The sequence below is a fragment of the Podarcis liolepis genome, assembly GCF_965112155.1.
Source record: "Podarcis liolepis genome assembly, chromosome: 10".
Taxonomy (NCBI): Eukaryota; Metazoa; Chordata; class Lepidosauria; order Squamata; family Lacertidae; genus Podarcis; species Podarcis liolepis.
In genome coordinates this window covers 11,296,486-11,314,201 of record NC_139562.1, presented here as the reverse complement: position 1 = coordinate 11,314,201, position 17,716 = coordinate 11,296,486, and the positions used below count along the sequence as shown (strand labels likewise).

At 46.7% G+C, this 17,716-nt stretch overlaps 1 protein-coding gene across 19 annotated transcripts in view; it reads right to left on the bottom strand.

Annotated features, from left to right (window-relative positions):
- Nucleotides 1-17,476, bottom strand: part of CELF2 (CUGBP Elav-like family member 2) — a 547,342-nt gene extending 529,866 nt beyond the window's left edge. For 18 of the 19 annotated variants that reach the window (XM_083461309.1, XM_083461275.1, XM_083461281.1 and 15 more), the window contains exon 1: nucleotides 16,821-17,066. In XM_083461309.1, coding sequence (XP_083317435.1) covers nucleotides 16,821-16,873 — 53 coding nt within the window. In that variant the 5' untranslated portion in view covers nucleotides 16,874-17,066. Of the gene's footprint in view, nucleotides 1-16,820 lie in introns of all 19 variants that reach the window. The other variant, XM_083461288.1, reaches the window with a different exon arrangement.
- Nucleotides 17,477-17,716: the final 240 nt, after the last annotated feature.

Below are 17,716 nucleotides of genomic sequence, written 5' to 3'. Positions count from 1 at the left end.
GGGATAGCAGGCTTGTTGGTTTTTGAATGTCTGATGTAGATTTTTTTCAGTTTCGTTGTTCTGTATGGGACAATGACAATAAAGATTATCGTATCATATCGTATCGTATCTGAGGAGACCCTTGGCCTCAAGCCTTTGGCTACCCACCCCATGTCAGAACCCTTTATGGTGATGAGCAGTTCCTCATAAGAACATAATTAGAGCATTGCTGGATCAGGCCAAAGGTTCACCTCATCCAGCACCCTGCTCTTCTGGTAGCCAACCAAATACCTCCAGGAAGCCTACAAGCAACAGTGCTTTCTCCATTCGTGATTCCCAGCAGCTGGTATTCTGAGTCCCACTGTCTCCGACAGCCCCATAGTCTACCATCTTCCATTCTGAACCTCTGCTCCATCATGGGACCGCACTGGAAATGGGCTCGCTGTTGCCACTCTGCATCTGTTCTATTTTCTTCTGATGCCCCATCCTAGTCTTCTCTGGACTCACTTCAGCTCCTCTTTCCACAATTCCTATCATTTGAACCCTGAACACCAGAAACAATTGTAACTAGGCCCTTTCCCTCAAACTTGCTGGGACCAATTCCTTCTTGCGTCCCTCCCTTCCTCTCAGGATAGATACCGTCATTGGACATTCTGCCTGGCCACTTGCAAATCAATATCACCTGACCTCTGAGACTACAATGCTATCTTATTGCGCTGTGTCAATTGTTAGACAATCCATTGACAGAGTGGCTTATAAATAATCAAAATGGATTACTCGGCACTCAGAGTTGTACGTGCTTAAACAATGATGCTGATGTTCAGATTCCTCCCATTTTTGCTCATTTTCCCAGTACTCCTACCCACATAATCTCTTATCTACAATTGCAATTCAGTACAGCCACCGTACTGTACTCCTTTTGCTCCCAAGGACTTGCCAAAAATTAATAATAAATAAAAACTGAAAAACAGCGCTGTGTTTTGTTTTCTTGTGCTGGTCTTTTTTGGCTGTACAAAACTTGCATAGAAGAGAGGGGAGGAAAACACAATTGTAGGAAAGGAAAATGGGATGGACACACAGTGCCCCATTCCTAGGAATAGCCTGGCTTGCCAAACATCATTTGTAACCCTAGAAACATTTTAACTGCAGACAAGTAGACTTGTTGTTACTCTTACTTGTAGCCAGTTATCTACGTCAATGTGTATCTAAGACACCAACCATTATGTTACTGGAGAAAAGCATGGGAATAATATGGAGAAAGGACAAGAAGACACCACACAGAGCCAGCACCAAAACATTTCACAACAAGCCTCTATTGCAGGGTTTCCCATACTTGGGTCTCCAGCTGTTGCTGGACTACAACTCCCATCATCCCTAGCTAGCAGGACCAGTGGTCAGGGATGATGGGAATTGTGGTCCAAAACCGGCTGGAGACCCAAGTTTGGGAAACCCTGCTCTAGGGCCATAGTACTGACAATCATGGCTTGATCTTAATCCCGCTCCTCTACTTCCAGCTTAGATATCACTGGTGCCTTCAAGAAGTAAGCCTTGGGTTAAGGTCTATTGCTGAGATCTTACTCCATATTTATGCTTTGGAGACTCTGCTCATGGCTCGATGGACACAGCAGACTCCCAACTGTCCTAGAAGACAAGATCGGTTGAGAATGCCAGTGGAATGATCAGGAGGTGCGACTCTGCTGCTTGGAGGATTGGAGACGCTTCCTCCTCCGCTACAGTTTTTCGAACTGTACACATGCATAATAATGTTGATGATAAACCCGCCCCCCCCCCCAACATAGATAATACATGTGCCTCAAGCTGGCCAGGGAAGAAGAACAAGAAGGGAGAAGCAGAAAATTATTCAAGGGCGCGAAAGGAAGGAGGAAGCAAGACAAGTGGGGGAGCCAAATTCGGTAGACAAAGGATGCAAATATTACTACTCCTGGTGTGGGTAATCTTTCAGAAAATGGTTCACTGCAAGCCACAAACACACAGCGCAAATGATAAGGGAAGTGTAAGGATGTTTGCATAAATGATGCACACATAACTCTGAATGATGGTATATATTTTTAGGAAGCCTATATACATGAAGATTTCTTCGGAAACCTACGTTATGGAAACAGTATGGAATTTTAACATTCCATAAATGGAAACACTGAGATTCCTCTGGCTTTAGACAGACGCACAAACCAACCCATCTCCACTCATTGCATGCATATTAATTGCAAATAATTCATCCGTAAGCAGCCTCTATGGCTCTCCACCCCCACTTTATGTTAAAGAGGTTGCCATTAAAACTTAGATGTGACTTTATCCCCCAGGCAGCATTTAAAAAGAAGAAGATTGCAGATGACGTCCACCTTTCTGTACAGCAACAAGTTCCAAGTACTTTTTGCTCTGCCTGTTTTCTCCTTCGAGCTTTGACACAAGAACTTCCTGGTTGTTGGGTTTTGTTTTGTTTTTAGGAAAAGTTAACAATCTCCAACTTTTTTTAAAAGTGTACAAGTCTCGTAACAGGGGTGCCGTTACACGGAGATGGGTGGAGGCATTGCAATCCACAGCTGCAAACTGGACAGTCTCTCTCACACAGAGGCCCCCACATTTCCTTGCATAGCTGGAATATAATTTAAGGAGGCTAAATTGAGAATTATGAGACAGATTGAAAAGCAAAATGGGATGGAGGGCATCAGTTATGTCACAAAACAAAATACAACCTGGAATTCCTCCTCCCCAAGAGAAAATGATGTGTGCACATACACCATTTTTGTATGTTTCACATTTGCAGGCAGCAAAAAGCAAGTACTGTTCTGGGGCAGGGCCTTATCTGTGGTGGCCCCCAATTGTGGAACTCCCTCCCCACAGAGGTGTGCCTGGCATCCTTGTTATAAAGCTTGCTGCGTGTATTTTTAGGACCCACCTTATTTCTGTCATTGCAAGTTGTTTAAGCTGTTCTTTTTAACATTGGGTTTTAATGTTGGGTTTTAATCTTTCAGCCCACCCTGAGACCTTAGGCTGAAGAGTGGATAATAAATAAAACAATAATCATCTTATGTAAACCACCTTTAGAGGTCTGCCTGAAAAGCAATACAGCCGTACCTTGGAAGTCGAACGGAATCCGTTCTGGAAGTCAGTCTCACTTCCAAAACGTGACGGGGCTTCGACAGCTTCTGATTGGCTGCAGGAGCTTCTGATTGGCTGCAGGAAGCTCCTGCAGCCAATCAGAAGCTGCCGAAGCCCCGTCAGACATTTGGCTTCCAAAAATAGTTTGCAAACCAGAACAGTCACTTCTGGGTTTGCGACATTTGGAAGCTAAAACATTAAGGAACTAAGCTGTTTGACTTCCAAGGTACAACTGTATACAAATGTCACTAAACTAACAAACGTGCACATATTAATAAAGGAGGAAAGAACACTCAGTGGCTGTTCTCCTCTCCCTTCCCAATCAAATAACGTGTGTGTGTGTGTGTGTGTGTGTGTGTGTGTGTGTATCCAACCTATCACGTTTTTGGGACACATCACTGGGAATGAATACATTGTTCTACTTTCTCAAAGCATTCCCACTGGAAGTTGCAAATTGCAGATACTCACACAGGGCTGCTAATATGATTCTAGCCTGACAAGGTCAGCAGGGAAACTTAACAGATAGCAGAATTCCTCAAGTGATTTGTGATGCTGCGGAAAGAACATGAGATGTTGCTAGGAGGGGCCACAGAAGAAGCCTTTAATTCTCGATCAGGAAACTGAGGCAAAAGTTGTCTGGTCAAAGTCTGTGCCAAGAGCAAAACAGATGCTATAGCAGCCATTCCCAACATTACTTTTGGCACATTTTCTTCCATATAGTAGTTGAACGTCGTCATCAGGCTATCCAGGCAGTGTAAGGAATCGTAGAAGATCAATTGGCTCTTTGTGGCTATTTTAAGCACATGGTCAAAGATGGCAAAGAGTGTCTTCTGCCTTATGTAATGATGAACTCGGTGTCAGGGAAAGAGCTGGCATCTGTTGAACTCCTGCCAAAGCTTTATTTTCCCTTCCCACTAAAGAGCTCCCTTGCTTGGTTGGGGGGGGGGGGGCAGCTAGCGAGAAAGCCTGTACGTAATGGGATCTTCATGGGAGAATGGCAAAACCTCAAGAAAAACGTTCATTGTTTATATCAAGAGTGGGTAAACTGCAGCCCTCTGTTTGTTGCTGAACTCCAGCTCCTATCATACCTGAGCATTGCCCATATTGGCTGGGGCTGGTGGGAGCTGGATTCTCACAACATTATGAGGGCAACATGTTCCCCATCCCTAGGACATGAAAAGCACAAACACAAATTTAGACATTTTTTCCCCTTGGGGCTTTCTCCCTAGGAAATGCGCTTCGGACTACAGCCTAATATAAACATGGCATGTTTTCAAATTAGCATTAGCCAAAAAGAGAGAAAGAAAAGGAAAAGAGATTGCTGCCCCAAGGAGCCTACAGTCTCAATTTCCAGAGTGAGCAAGGCAAGGGAAAGGGGTGAGACAAGGGTGACAGCAAAGGTTTGTTGAAGGAGCTACCATATTTTTCGCTCTATAAGACGCACCAGACCACAAGACACACCTAGTTTTTGGAGGAGGAAAGCAAGAAAAAAAATATTCTGAATCTCAGAAGCCAGAACAGCAAGAGGGATCACTTCGCAGTGAAAGCAGCAATCCCTCTCGCTGTTCTGGCTTCTGGGATAGCTGCGCAGCCTGCATTCGCTCCATAAGACGCACACACATTTCCCCTTACTTTTTAGGAGGGAAAAAGTGAGTCTTATAGAGCAAAAAATACGGTAAGTTGCAGCGATACTCAAACTTGGGTCTCCAGCTGTTGTTTTTAACACTCGATTGGGAGCTGCCCAGAGTGGCTGGGGTAACTCAGCCAGATGGGTGGGGTATAAATAATAAACCATTATTATTATTATTATTATTATTATTATTATTATTATTATTATTACAACTCCCATCATCCCTAGCTAGCAGGGCCAGTGGTCAAGGATGATGGGAGTTGCAGTCCAACAACAGCGGAAGGAGACCTCCAGGATTCGCAAACCCAACACGGCAACCAGGGTCCCTGGAGCTGTATTTCTGCAATGACAATCTTCCCCCAATGCAACTGACTCAAGTTTTCTACCAGGGACTTCCCTGCTCATGCTCCTAGCATAAACACTACTCCCATAACCAATGTGACATGTGTTACAAGGCCAAGGGTTTGGGCAGCGAACAAGATCGCTGTGGCCTAATTCAGTGTTTCCCAAACTTTTTTGGGCAACGGCACACCTGTTTACTGAAAAAAAATCTCGCGGCACACCACCATTAAAGCCCCGCCCCGTGACGTCAGCGCGCAGCGTCACGCCAGGAGGGACGCACGAAAGTGAAAGTTTTTTTCCCTCCCCCCTCAGTCCCTCGCTCGGAATTCAGCTCGTTTGGGGCATCGCTCCGGCTGCTCCCTCTCCCGCCGCGCAGGAGCGATGCCTCTCTCTGGCTCTCCCTCCGCGCAGGCTGAGGGAGGGAGGGAGGTGCGCGTGTGACCCGTCTCTGCTGGGAGACCAAACCCAGCGAGGCAGAGTCGCGCGGAGGCGCCCAGGCAGCGCTGCCGGCTGCGAGGAGGAGCGCCAGGCAGCAGCAGGAGGCGCGGCCTCTCCTCGCCGCCGCCGCCCCGCCTCTCGCCGCCCGACTCGCCCGCCTCCCTCCAGGCATCTCGCGGCACACCAGCCGATGTCTCACGGCACACTCGTGTGCCGCGGAACACCGGTTGGGAAACACTGGCCTAATTATCGGTGCTCACTTCACCCTATTGTAATGTCGGTAAAAGAATATTATGATTGCCCGAATTTGGAATTTACCCTGGCCCCTCTCCAAACTGAGCAATTCTCTTAGCTTGCTTATTCTGGTGCGCCCTATCCGAAAAAGGGAATATATGTATGTATTCCAAGACTCTCATTATTTTCACATTCTGTAAGTAACTCTTAAAATAGATCCACACATTTTAAAAAGAAAATAAGAATGCCAGGCTTCCACTTGTCCTCTGGGAAGACTCTTCAGATTGTCAAAGATACCCTGAATAACCAGTGTTGCACACAGGGTGATTCCTGTATTGGAGGGGGTTGGACTAGATGGCCTTTTGGATTCCTTCTATCTCCACCATTTTATGATTCTCAGTTGCTCACATTAACAGTGGACTTAATCTTATATTCCCTCTTCACCCGGTCTTTAGATGGGAGGTGTATACAGCTTTACATGGTGCATGCTCTAGTTATCTCCCGCTTGGACTACTGCAATGCGCTCTACGTGGGGCTACCTTTAAAGGTGACCCGGAAACTGCAATTAATCCAGAATGTGGCAGCTAGACTGGTGACTGGGAGTCACCACCGGGACCACATAACACCGGTCCTGAGAGATCTGCATTGGCTCCCAGTACGTTTCCGAGCACAATTCAAAGTGTTGGTCCTGATTTTTAAAGCCCTAAATGGCCTTGGTCCTGTATACTTGAAGGAGCATCTCCACCCCCATTGTTCAGCCTGGACACTGAGGTCCAGCTCCGAGGGCCTTCTGGCAGTTCCCTCATTGCGAAAAGTAAGGTTAGAGGGAACCAGACGGAGGGCCTTCTTGGTAGTGGCGCCCGTCCTGTGGAATGCCCTCCCTTCAGATGTGAACAAAATAAGTAGCTATCTTATCTTATAAGACATCTGAAGGCAGCCCTGTTTAGGGAAGTTTTTAATATTTAATGCTGTATTGTTTTTAACACTCGATGGGGAGCCGCCAAGAGTGGCTCGGGAAACTCAGCCAGATGGGTGGAGTATAAATAATAAATTATATTTATTATTATTATTATTATTACAGTGGTGCCTCGCAAGACGAAATTAATCCGTTCCGCGAGTCTCTTCGTCTTGCGGTTTTTTCGTCTTGCGAAGCACGGCTATTAGCGGCTTAACGGCTTAGCGGCTTTAAGAAAAAGGAAACAAACTTGCAAGAACTCGCAAGACGTTTCGTCTTACGAAGCAAGCCCATAGGGAAATTCGTCTTGCGAAGCGACTCAAAAAACCCAAAACCCTTTCGTCTAGCGAGTTTTTTGTCTTGCGAGGCATTCGTCTTGCGGGGCACCACTGTATTATTATTATTATTATTATTATTATTATTATTATTATTATTATTATTACATTCACTTAATTAAAAATCTTATTAAGCCAGCAATGCTTCAATTTGAAGGGGGGAACATGCTCCTGTGCATTTTGCTGTGTGGGACACTAGACATCAGCCCCCAAAGTCTGGCCCTATGGTGCCAACAACAATCTCTCAGCCTTTGCGAGGCCCTTGTAGCACCACAGTCCAATCTACCTTTACTAGGTTTGTGAAGAGGCAGAAAATAGAATCATAGAATTGTAGAGTTGGGAGGGACTCCCCCCCCCCACAAGGGCCATCTAGTCCAACCCTCTGCAATGCATGAATCCCAGCTAAAGCATCCGTGAGATGTTAGAAAATGGCCACATCTTAGGCTATGCAGTGCCTGCACCTATCAGATTACGGAACACAGGAAGAGTGAAGCGGGGGGCATGAAATGCCAGGGGGGAAGTCAAATGAGAGGAATCGTGGAAAGAGGAGCTTAAGTGAGTCCAGAGAAGAGGAGACGGAGAGGCATCAGAAGAAAGAAGAACAGGTTGCAGAGTAGCAACAGTCAGGCCATTTCCTGTGGGGCGCGTGGGGGCCTGTGATGGAACAGGGGTTCAGAATGGAAGAGGCACACGGCGTGTTTCTTGAGGAAGTGAAACTCTGAATACCAGTTGCTTAGTGAGGAGACTGGTGTTCCACTCAGGTCCGGCTTGTGAGAACAGGATTTTGGACTGGATGGGCCATTGGCCTGCCTCAGCAGAACTCTCCTTATGTTCATGAACCAAAAGATCAGCGATTCTCAACCTGTGGGTCCCCAAATGTTGTAGGACTACAACTCCCATCATCCCTGAGCTCTGGCCTTGCTAGCTAGGGGTGATGGGAGTTGTAGTTCAACAACATCTGGGGACCCACAGGTTGAGAAAGGCTGGAACAGATGATGGAACTTTAGGTAGATGGCAGAGGGCCTTTTCGGTAGTGGCACCTGCCCTGTGGAACGCCCTCCGGGCAGATGTCAAACAGATAAACAGCTATGCGGTTTTAAAAAGACACCAGAAGGCAGATCTGTTCAGGGAAGTTTTTAGTTTGCGGTGTTTGTTTTTACTATAGTGGTACCTCTGGTTACAGATTTAATTCATTTCAGGGTGCCGTGACTATCCGTAACTAGAGGCGCCACTTCTGCACACGTGCGCAGAGCGCTTCTGCACATGCATGAGCAGCGAAACCCAGAAGTATATACTTTCGGGTTTGCCGCAGCCGTAACCCGAAGATTCTGTAACCTGGAGGTAACGCAACATGAGGTACCACTGTATTATAGTGGTACCTCGGGTTACAAACACTTCGGGTTACAAACACTCTGGGTTACAAACTCTGCTAACCCAGAAGTAGTACCTTGGGTTGAGAACTTTGCCCCAGGATGAGAACAGAAATCGCACGCCACTGGCGGCAGCAGCGGGAGGCCCCATTAGCGAAAACGCGCCTCAGGTTAAGAACAGTTTCGGGTTAAGAATGGACCTCCGGAACGAATGAAGTTCGTAACCCAAGATACCACTATATTTGTTTGGAGCTGGCTAGAGTGGCTGTGGCAACCCAGTCATATGGGTGGCATATACATTATATTATATTATTATTGTTATTATTCAGTAGTCCAAAGTTGAGAGTTAGCTACATTTCATGTTTTGTTTCTCCATTAGTTGGGGTCATTAGTTTGCCTTTACTTGTTTCCAAAAGAAATATTAAGTGTCTCATCGAAACCAAGTAACTATTTCCAGGTTCCTCAGCAGATTTTTCTTGAACATTAGAAGAACCCTCAGTGATGGTAAAAACAGCTTGACAACAGGGAGAATGACCTACAGGAGTGGTGGGTGCTGGGGAGGCATCTGCTGGAGATAACCTAGCTCTGGGCTGCTTTCATGAGGCAGGAGGCTCATGGAATCAAAGGGAGCTTTGATGTGTAACTAGGGGCTAGGGAGCACATGCTTTGCCCGAGATCAGCCTTTCTCAACCTGTGGGTTCCCACAGATGTTGTTGAACTACAACTCCCATCACCCCTAGCTAGCAAGGCCAGAGCTCAGGGATGATGGGAGTTGTAGTCCAACATCTGGGGACCCACAGGTTGAGAACCGTTGCCCTAGATTCATAGGAAGACGCCAAGTCACAGAACCAAAACCAAACCAAGGCCTGTGTACCTTGGTACTGCCTACAGTGGCTGGAAGAACTTCTATGGGGTTTTAGAAGGGAGTGTTTCACAGCCCTGCACAGAAATGACAGTGATCGCACCCAAGACCTTTTGCACCCATAGACACACCCTCTACCACTGAGACCCTCAGTCTCTGGTACAACCAGTTAAAGGGATCTTGGGTTAGCAGTTTTGGAAAGAATTGTGACTGATGACTGCTAGCGACTGAGCTGGCTGGATCAATACTGAGCTGGCTGGATCAATAGTCTGACTCAGCAGAAAGCTGTTTCACGTGTTCTGTGTTTATATCCTTTTCCACACCGGAGCAGTATGTATTGCGCACACAGAGAGAGAAAAACCTCCGATTACATCACCCTCTGCAAAATTTCTACCCGCTCTTCTCAGCTAAGATTGTTCCTCCCCAAGAAAGTGAGATCGATAGGTCTGAACTGCTTCACATAAGAAATGCTAGCATCAATCATTTGTCAAGTCTTAGCCTGTCACCACAAGAACCACCTTTGTAGACGGGAGGCCAAAAACAGGACCAAACTCATTAAGTGACAGAACTGCTATTGCTTACATATTGCTCAATAGTTTTCTCATCCTTCAGTGCATGTTTGCTTCCATCCAAGTTAGAACGCATGAACGGTAGAGAACAGTTCAGCAACTGTTAATCTCTACCATCTTAAAAAAGTAAAACATGGACATGCTCCAAATTTCCAGTACAGATGTGGTCCTCCTCACCTTTGCCTCACTAACTGGTTTTAACAAGAATGACCTTCCGTAGGCTGTCAGTAAGTTTTCTTCCAATACGTTAGCAAAATATTGAAGATATAATCGTGATCTACTGGTAGATCGTGGTGGTGGTGGTGTGTGTGTGGTGTGTGTCCATGGTTGATCACAGTAGATCTTGGCTCCCCCCAAAAGAATTTTTTTTAAAAAAACTGTTTTGACTTCTTAAGAAAAGCTCAAAAACTTTGGTAGATCATTGCGATTTTATTTTATAGGGGGAGTAGTTCTGTCTCTTGAAAGCTGGACATGCCATCTAGCCAGTCTCCTTGCCCAGTCCCAGAAACCCAGAGCTGGAGCGTTCCAAATGCTCTCGCCATCAAGACGTCTAGCACAATGGTCAACCAAAATCTTCCCTCCTGTAACTAAAGGACCTTCAGATCTCACAGATTCATCATCCAGGGTGATTAATTAATCATTATCAGGTGCTTGTGAGTTATTCAGTCCATCTTCTCTCTTGGACTACTTCCCCAACACAACGAGGGCACATGCCATCATAAAACTGAGGTAGGTGGAGGGAGAGTGGACTGTCCTTAAGGAATGTGTGATCACAATGGGATCTATTGGTGCATAGTGTAATGGTTCTAGGGGTTGCTCGTGCGTAAATCGGTGCCACACCTGGCTGGGTTGCCTGAGTGAACCCTTTCTGTCCCAACAGCCACTCACCCGTGGCTGTCTCAATCGCTGGCAGAATCCATCAGTGGACGTTTCTTGAACTTCTTCCAGCAAAGAAGCTCTTTGACGCCTAGTCTCCGCCTACTCTCCCTGCGCGGAAGCCTTCTGCGCCGGGAGGGTGTGGGCAGAGGAGGACCTGTGCTCTCCCCGCTGGTCCCCGGCGAGGAGTCATGGAGCCACCTCGCCGATTCCCCCATCTGCCCCCCCCTTCTCCACTGGTGCTACTCTGATTTCCTTCCCCAGAAGATGTGCTGCTTCTCTCCCTCCCGGGACGCTCTCCGGAATCCCTCTGGAGCCCTCCCTCTCCCCCTGGCTCCGATGGCAGTTCCCTGACACATAGGTAGGGCCCACTGGGAGAAGATCACTGTATCAGAGTGACCAAAGCCCAGCTCTGTATACTTTTCTTTTATCGCTCCTTCTCAGTCCTTGGTTCTTTCCCTGCTTCGAACCCTCTCTAAACATGCTGCCCACCACAAGTTTGCCCTCTAGCCAGATGAACATCTCTCCTTTTCTGGCGGGGCTGTACTAGCCAGCCTCTTCTGATCTGTCCAGCTCACCTTCATAACTGACTGCCAGGCTGACAGCTTGAGTAGGGAGTTGCCCCACCAGCCACTGCTCACAACTTTGATTATATTTCTTCCAGTGTTTGGAAGTGGAATTTTACACCTGCTTGGTGTTCCGGGAAAGGTATGACTCAGCTTTTGGACCAGGACGCTCTTTTCTAAGGATAAAACTATTTGGGCTCTGATGTAAACTATTCTTTCCCTTGGTTTAACAAAATCAGGACATAACCTGATTTCCTTAGCAGAAGGAGATACAGACGGAGCCCCATAAAATAAGCTTTTATATATTCTCAGCAGCGTTCCCAGAATAGTAGTTTGGTAACACGTGGCATACGTCTGGTGGTGTGTGTTGTTGCCTAGAGTCATGATGTTGAAGATGACCTGCTTAAATCATTGGATAAAAATGTTCCCAAGTTATAGTCCAAACCTTTTGACATTAAAACACACAAAGTTATCTTGCATTGTTGCCGTCCATTCTGTATGCTGCATTTCCAGTTTTGAGTGGAATCAGGAATCAAATAGCTAAGGCGAATGTGGAAGGTGTTAAAAGGTGTTAAAAGAAAAACAGCAAGCAGTGATTTCTCTAGGCCTGCCAGCTGCAAAATGGGGAGGAATCATGAAGAATCAGCATGGAGACAGGGGCTTCACAGTCCACATCACGGGTCAGCAAACTTTTTCATCAGGGGGCCGGTCCACTGTCCCTCAGACCTTGTGGGGGGTCAGACTATATTTTGAAAAATATAAATACCCTGCAAGCCAGTCCCACAGCTGCCTCCGGACCTGGAGGAGGAACGCACTCTGCATGCGCTCAGGAGCATGCCTCAGCGCCGTCTGCTCACTGGTGTTGTTAATGACCAGCAGCCGCTCCATCAGCCCGTCCCCACGGAGCTCCCAGGCAGTGTGCACCACATTCTGCGGCCCACTGTCCGAGGCCAGGTCAGCGGGCAAGCCACGCACATGGAGTGCCACGTAGGTGCCACGCAGCTTGCCCTCCAGCTGCTCCAGCGCAACCACTGAACGCACCACCAGCAGCAGCGCCGAGCCAGGTGCCAGGTGCCATCAAGAGTGCCAAGCTCTGGCTGAAGCCCCATGACACACCCGTCATGATGCCCATGGTGCGGCCCAGACCCACCGGATTCTCCATTCATGGCCGCACCATGTTTAACTCAGTGTGCAGGTGGCGAGGCTTTGGATTGGCCGCAGGAAGTTCCTGCAGCCAATCCAAAGCCATGCCAGTGTTGTGGAAGTCAGTCCCCGCATAGAATCATAGAATCATAGAGTTGGAAGAGACCACAAGGGCCACCGAGTCCAACCCCCTGCCAAGCAGGAAACACCATCAGAGCACTCCTGACATATGGTTGTCAAGCCTCTGCTTAAAGACCTCCAAAGTAGGAGACTCCACCACACTCCTTGGCAGCAAATTCCACTGTCGAACAGCTCTTACTGTCAGGAAGTTCTTCCTAATGTTTAGGTGGAATCTTCTTTCTTGTAGTTTGGATCCATTGCTCCGTGTCCGCTTCTCTGGAGCAGCAGAAAACAACCTCTCTCCCTCCTCTATGTGACATCCTTTTATATATTTGAACATGGCTATCATATCACCCCTTAACCTCCTCTTCTCCAGGCTAAACATGCCCAGCTCCCTTAAGCAAGGCTTCTTTTCAAGGACGTGATGCGCCAGTTTAGCTCAGTGTGGGGACTGACCGAGCTGGCAGCAGGGTCCGCGGGCCAGATTTATGAGCCTGGTGGGCCTGATCTGGCCAGCAAACCTTAGTTCGCAAACCCCTGGTCCACACTATACCTTTAAAACACACTCATTCCTTCAAAGATTTCTGGGTGCTCAACTTTACCCCTCACAAAGTTCCAATTCCCAGCAACCCTTAAACTACAGTTCCCAGAGGCAGGGATGAGTCAGGCTGGTGAAGAGTCATGGGTGCCTTCCCCTACTGCTGCGAAAAGCTCCCTTCCTCTCTTGTCTCCCACAACCAGGAGAGGTATGAAACAGGAGGAGCAAAGGCAGCCTGTAAGCAGGCACAGTCTCTGATTGTTTGCAATGAGCCCTGCAGAGACGGAGACATATACAGCTTTGGGGAGGCAGGGACTTTCAGTCTCAGCAATTGATTTCATCGAGTAGGACCTACAAGCAGAGGCACCAACTATAGGGGGCGAAAGGGGCTTCAGCCCACTCAATATTTGTGGGTAGGGAGCTTAGCCTCCCAATATGGAGGGGGCCACCATCCCCTGCAGCCTGGCACTGCCAGGAACTCTTGCACGCGGGGCGGGGGTGGGATGAATGATGTCATGCTTGTGACATCATGTGACACCACATTCCCTCAATGTGTGGGGCAAGTCGGCGCCCATGCCTACTGGGTGGAAGCTACTGTGCTCATTAGGCCTGAAACTCTGCCAAGTCTGTGAAGATCATGTTTCGCTTAACTCCAGCTTTGAACTGTGTGATTTACTGACCGGCTTGCTCTGTGACAGGCAGCCTTCAAAGGCAGTTCGGAAACTGCAGCTGGTGCAGAATGCGGCAGCCAGACTGAGAACAGGAACCAGGTGGTCAGATCACAGAACCCCTATTCTGGCCCAGCTGCATTGGATGGTTCTATCCTGTCTGTACAGTTAAAGCTATGGTTTTCCCAGTAGTGATGTATGGAAGTGAGAGCTGGACCATAAAGAAGGCCGATTGCTGAAGAATGGATGCTTTTGAATTATGGTGCTGGAGGAGACTCTTGAGAGTCCCATGGACTGCAAGAAGATCAAACATATCCATTCTGAAGGAAATCAGCCCTGAGTGCTCACTGGAAGGACAGATCCTGAAGCTGAGGCTCCAGTACTTTGGCCACCTCATGAGAAGAGAAGACTCCCTAGAAAAGACCCTGATGTTGGGAAAGATGGAGGGCACAAGGAGAAGGGGACAACAGAGGACGAGATGGTTGGATAGTGTTCTCAAAGCTACCAGCATGAGTTTGACCAAACTACACGAGGCAGTGGAAGACAGGAGTACCTGGCGTGCTCTGGTCCATGGGGTCACGAAGAGTTGGACACGACTAAACAACAACAACATCCTATCACAGCTTGGGACCGAGAGCCCCATCACAAACCTGCCCATGCCCTTAGGTCAACATCAGACATCCTCCTTTGTGTACCCTCTGTGATGGAATTTTTAAGAACGGTGACAAAGGAGTAGGCCTTATCAGTGGTGGCTCCCCATCTGTGGAATGCTCTCTCCAACAAGGCCTGCCAGACTTCTGTCATCTTTTCATTGCTAGGTCCAGATCCTCCTCTTTCCCCAGGCATATGATGGGATGTTTGCCTTTATGCCTTTGTTTCATTGATTATCCCTGATGATTCGTGTTTTGAGGTAAGATATTATGACAATGTTCATACTGTTCTGCGTTATGGTCTTGCTTTAATTTCCGTGTATTTTAACCTATTGTAAAATAATCTGAATAGTTTTGGTTTTAAAAAACATTTATACTGATCTAAGCTATATAATAAATGAGACCCCCCCCCCCCCGACAAGTAATATGTTTATCAGGCCATTGAAGCCATGACCAAAAGTATCGCCACAAATCTTCTAAACACATTTCTGGCTGCCAGCCTGGGATAGCTCTGTCAGTGCAGCCCGAGGCTCTTAATCCCAGGGTTGTGGGTTCGAATCTCACTTTGGACAAAAAATTCCTACATTGCATGGATGACCTACATAGTCCCTTCTAACTATAAATTATTCTACAACTTGTCTTTAAATCTAAGACGTTTAAGAAGCATGCACCCACCCCCCTGTATTCAAATGCATTTGCTTCCTGCAGATACAACATTTTCTCACAGCAACATCAGTAGGAAAGCATTGTGGGTGCCAATCTTTGATTAGATGTGCTCTTGTGTCTTTTGGAGAGAGAGAGAGAGAGACCTTTTCTACCCTTTATCTGTATGCCAATGAGTTCTTCATGTCATCCTATTGAAGTTGCCCCAGCAGTCAGGGGTGGTTTGGTGTGGGGGGGAAGTAATTTGGCAAGCCAAATGTTCAAAGATCAAGAACAGGAGCCACAAACAACAAATGCTTTCCATGCTAACACACAATAGATAACGTGCCGCCCCTACCAGCGTTGCACGCTTGCAGATATGAAAGGAAACATCTAGGCAAGGCACCCCTTTCAAGGTTAAGGCCTGGTGTCCTTGTCTGTGAAGCGCAAGATTAGAAGAGAAAAGAAAATCGCCAGATACACACTAACCCTCCAAGCAATCATAGCTGATGCTGCCATTGTATCACTGGAAACAAGGGTGGGAAGTTATAGCATTCCAACCCCTACTTGCCTTTAGCAAGTCGTGTACACAGACACACCTCCAAATAGGGCTCACCCACCCAATGCAACTTATATAGAACATGCATAGAGGGATTTGAAAGCCCCTCCACACATTCGCCGTCAGCAAATGTGTTTGCGTGGGAGGTGTCTGTTCACAGTCCTCTGTTCACAACATGCACACACCTTGCTGTAAGATAAACACCTTGCTGCAAAGATAAACGACTTTGCAGCACATCCGTCCTTAAAATTGTAATAATAAGGCCACCGAAGAAGAGATTCTCATCTCATCTCATCACATCATTGCAATAAACAGCAGCCATACGCTTCTTCAAAGGCCTTTCCTCATTGGATATAAAATGCAAAAGGATGGAGATATATCAAGAGAATTGTGGTTAGTTTTCCAAGGAGAAGTTTTAAGAAAGGGCTGCAGTGCCATCCGAAAAATTTTAGGAAGCAGTGTACTTTATAAACCAAAAACTCGATGGGTAGCCTCACAAAGCATTTCAGAACACTATTGTGACAGGTCAAATTCGTGTAAAACCCATTTAAGCAGTAACCACTCCCTTCCCATTTACTTTTTAAAAAAGTAGAGTTAAGGCACAAACAACCCTCAGGAACCAAAATCATGCCTTGCATAAATAGTTGCCAAAAAGTATTTTGTAAAGCTCAAAATAAGAAAAAATTCCCCTAAAATTAATGATATGCCCTCTGCTAAGGCAGCAAGGCACACATCACTTAGAAAATCCTTTCTCCAACGAAGCAAATACTAATAATAAAACCCCACAAGTTTTCCAACTCTTTAGCAGTCTCAGCCAGTGTTAAACTTATTACAGCTCCAGCTTCGAAATAAATCCCACTTTAAAATAACAAGGCAACCAACTTTTCCGGTCTGCATTAAGGGATATATTCAAAGTTCTCAATGAAGACTCCGCTGAAACATCAACTGAACCCCCCCCTCATCCTTTTTTTAAAAAAGGAGGGGGGTCTAATTACCAGAAACTCCTGTTGTATCTTAAACCCAGGAATTCATATTGTGGTTACAGCACCGAGGTTGCAGTGCAGTCGAGGTTAAGCCCCATGTGATTCTGAAGCGCAGACCAAGCCCGTGCATGCGTTGTACTTGTGAGTAAGGTAAACGGAGGAGGGGTTCCTATGGGGGAAGAGAGAAAGAAAGAAAGAAAGAAAGAAAGAAAGAAAGAAAGAAAGAAAGAAACAGGCCTACCTTAAAACTTTCCAGCTTTTCAGTGGGTCCAGATCAGAGATGATTGAAACCATTGTATTTTTTTTAAAAAAACAAAAAGACAGGAAAATGTAAAAAGCAAACGATCTGCAGAGTTGCACAGCCACTAAGAAGCAGGCTGCTGTCTCGGCTTTTACTGGGTGGGAATGACAACAGACAATCCGAAACGAAGAAGTAAAAACACACACAGAGAGAGCGAGAGAGCTCTTCCTCCTTTTCCAGCTGATAAGAACTCTTTCTCTCCACCCTCCCCCCGCAAAAACACACACACAAAAAACCCCTATCTTGTTGTGTTTAAAAGGCTTGCCGAAGCCCTGGGCTGCATTTCTCCACTATCACTCCCCCCTCCCCACCTTCACTCCCTCCTTTTAAAACAAAAACAAGGAGAAAGACCCCGTAATCTACTGCTGCAACTGATCAAATTGTGACCTTTTTGCCGTCCACTGTAATTCAGAGAGTGCAAGCTGGCAGCTAAATCTCTCTTTATTAACACCGTCCGCCTCTGCTTTCTTAAGGAACAAGCACAGATCAAAAAATGTGAAGGCTCTGCAGACACTGCTAGCAATCATTCACAGATTATTGCAAGCTGGAGCCGTTCTCTGCTTTTGGCTATTTTGCAACGCTCTCCCCAGCTCTCCTTAGACTTAGCCCAGAGGTTAGGATTCCCGCCCCCCCTCCTTTCCCCATAGTTAAGATTTTATGACACTCTATAAGCAAACACACATTTTCTTTCTTTTTCCTTTCCAAAAACTCCCCACCCCTGACTCTTCTTTCCCCCACCCTCAAAGCTTTCCCTGCAGTGACCAAAACAAAAACTCACTCTGGCTCTCTCTCTTCTTCTTCTTTTGCAATGTGTAACAGATTTGTTAATTTCAGAG